General features: G+C 42.2%; 1 protein-coding gene across 1 annotated transcript in view; it reads left to right on the top strand.

Moving 5' to 3' along the window:
- Nucleotides 1-300: 300 nt before the first annotated feature.
- The window catches only part of LOC108513976 (A-kinase anchor protein 14-like), a 5935-nt gene continuing 4962 nt past the window's right edge, over nt 301-1273 (top strand). The window contains exon 1 of the mRNA XM_017849963.1: nt 301-672. Coding sequence (XP_017705452.1) covers nt 347-672 — 326 coding nt within the window. The 5' untranslated portion in view covers nt 301-346. The remainder of the gene's footprint in view (nt 673-1273) is intronic.

Raw genomic sequence — 1273 nt, 5'->3', positions numbered from 1 at the left:
AAGGAGCGGACTCCAGAACAGAACTGTAACCCCAATGTTATATGCCACACTTATCCTTTATTTTTATTTATTCGTTTTTTTAGGGATAGGGTCTTGCTCTGTCACCCAGACTGGAGTGTAGTGGTGCAATCACAGCTCACTGCAGCCTCAAACTCCTGGACTCGGGTAATCCTATTGCCTCAGCCTCCCCAGTAGCTGGGATTAAGGGTACGTACCACCATGCCTGGCTAATTTTTAAATTTGTTTTGTAGAGATAGGGTCTTGCTACATTGCCCGGGCTGGTCTGGAACTCCTGGCCTCAAGCAATCCTCCTGCCTTGGCCTCCCAAAGTGCTGGGATTACAGGCATGAGCCACTGCACCCAGCCATGCTGCATTTATCTACAGGACTTGAACAGAAGGCTTTTCTTTTTCTGTGTGCTTTTTCTTTTTTCTATGAAACAGAAGTGTGTTTCTAAAAAATGCTGGGCACACGGCGTAGAGTTTATAGAGAGGAAAGACTTAATTCACAGCTTCCTATACATCTACTATGTACACTGGAGTATCTCAACTGCTGGGCTACCTGTAGCACAAATCTCTGCTGGTACCTACTTCACCATGAAGGTCTCCAAAACCAAACCGCCGGTAAGTTCTTCTTTTCTCTCTTCAGTGAGAATGGAAACTTCTCTTGTCAAGGTCATCAATAATCCCATTTTTGCAAAATTTAATAGTCATACTTCTGTCCTTATCTCACTGGCCTATGCACAGCACTTGCCGTAGCTGATCACTGCCCGCTCCATGAAACTTTCCATTTGGCTTCTAGAACAACATACTTTCCTGATTTTCCTCCTGCCTCACTGACCATTCCTTCAGAGTCAGCCTCTACTGGTAGTTTCCCTGCCTCATACCAACCTCTTCATGTTGGAATGTCCTGAAACTCAGACCTTGGACCTCTTCTCTATACTCTGTTCTGTGGTTATCTCATCCAGTCTCATAGCTTTAAATGCCACCTAGAGCTTATGATCCCCAAATTTGTATCTCTAGCACAGACCCGTCCCACGTGAATGTTTAATAAACATCTAATATATTGCATGTAAAACTGAACTTCTGATTTTCCCTTCCAAGCCTATCTAGTTGCAGTCTTCATCTTGGTTAAGGGCCAAAATCCTTGATGTCATCCTTGACTCTTCTTTCATATCCCTCATCTAATCTATTAGGAAATCATATTGGCTCTACTTTCAAAAATATATCCAGAATCCAACAATTTTTTTTTTTTTTTTTTTTTTTTTTTTTTTT

Source organism: Rhinopithecus bieti, unplaced genomic scaffold (assembly GCF_001698545.2).
Source record: "Rhinopithecus bieti isolate Rb0 unplaced genomic scaffold, ASM169854v2 scaffold_33598, whole genome shotgun sequence".
Lineage (NCBI taxonomy): Eukaryota > Metazoa > Chordata > Mammalia > Primates > Cercopithecidae > Rhinopithecus > Rhinopithecus bieti.
The sequence above is the reverse complement of the archived record's forward strand: the minus strand, read 5'-3'. Positions and strand labels throughout refer to the sequence as shown.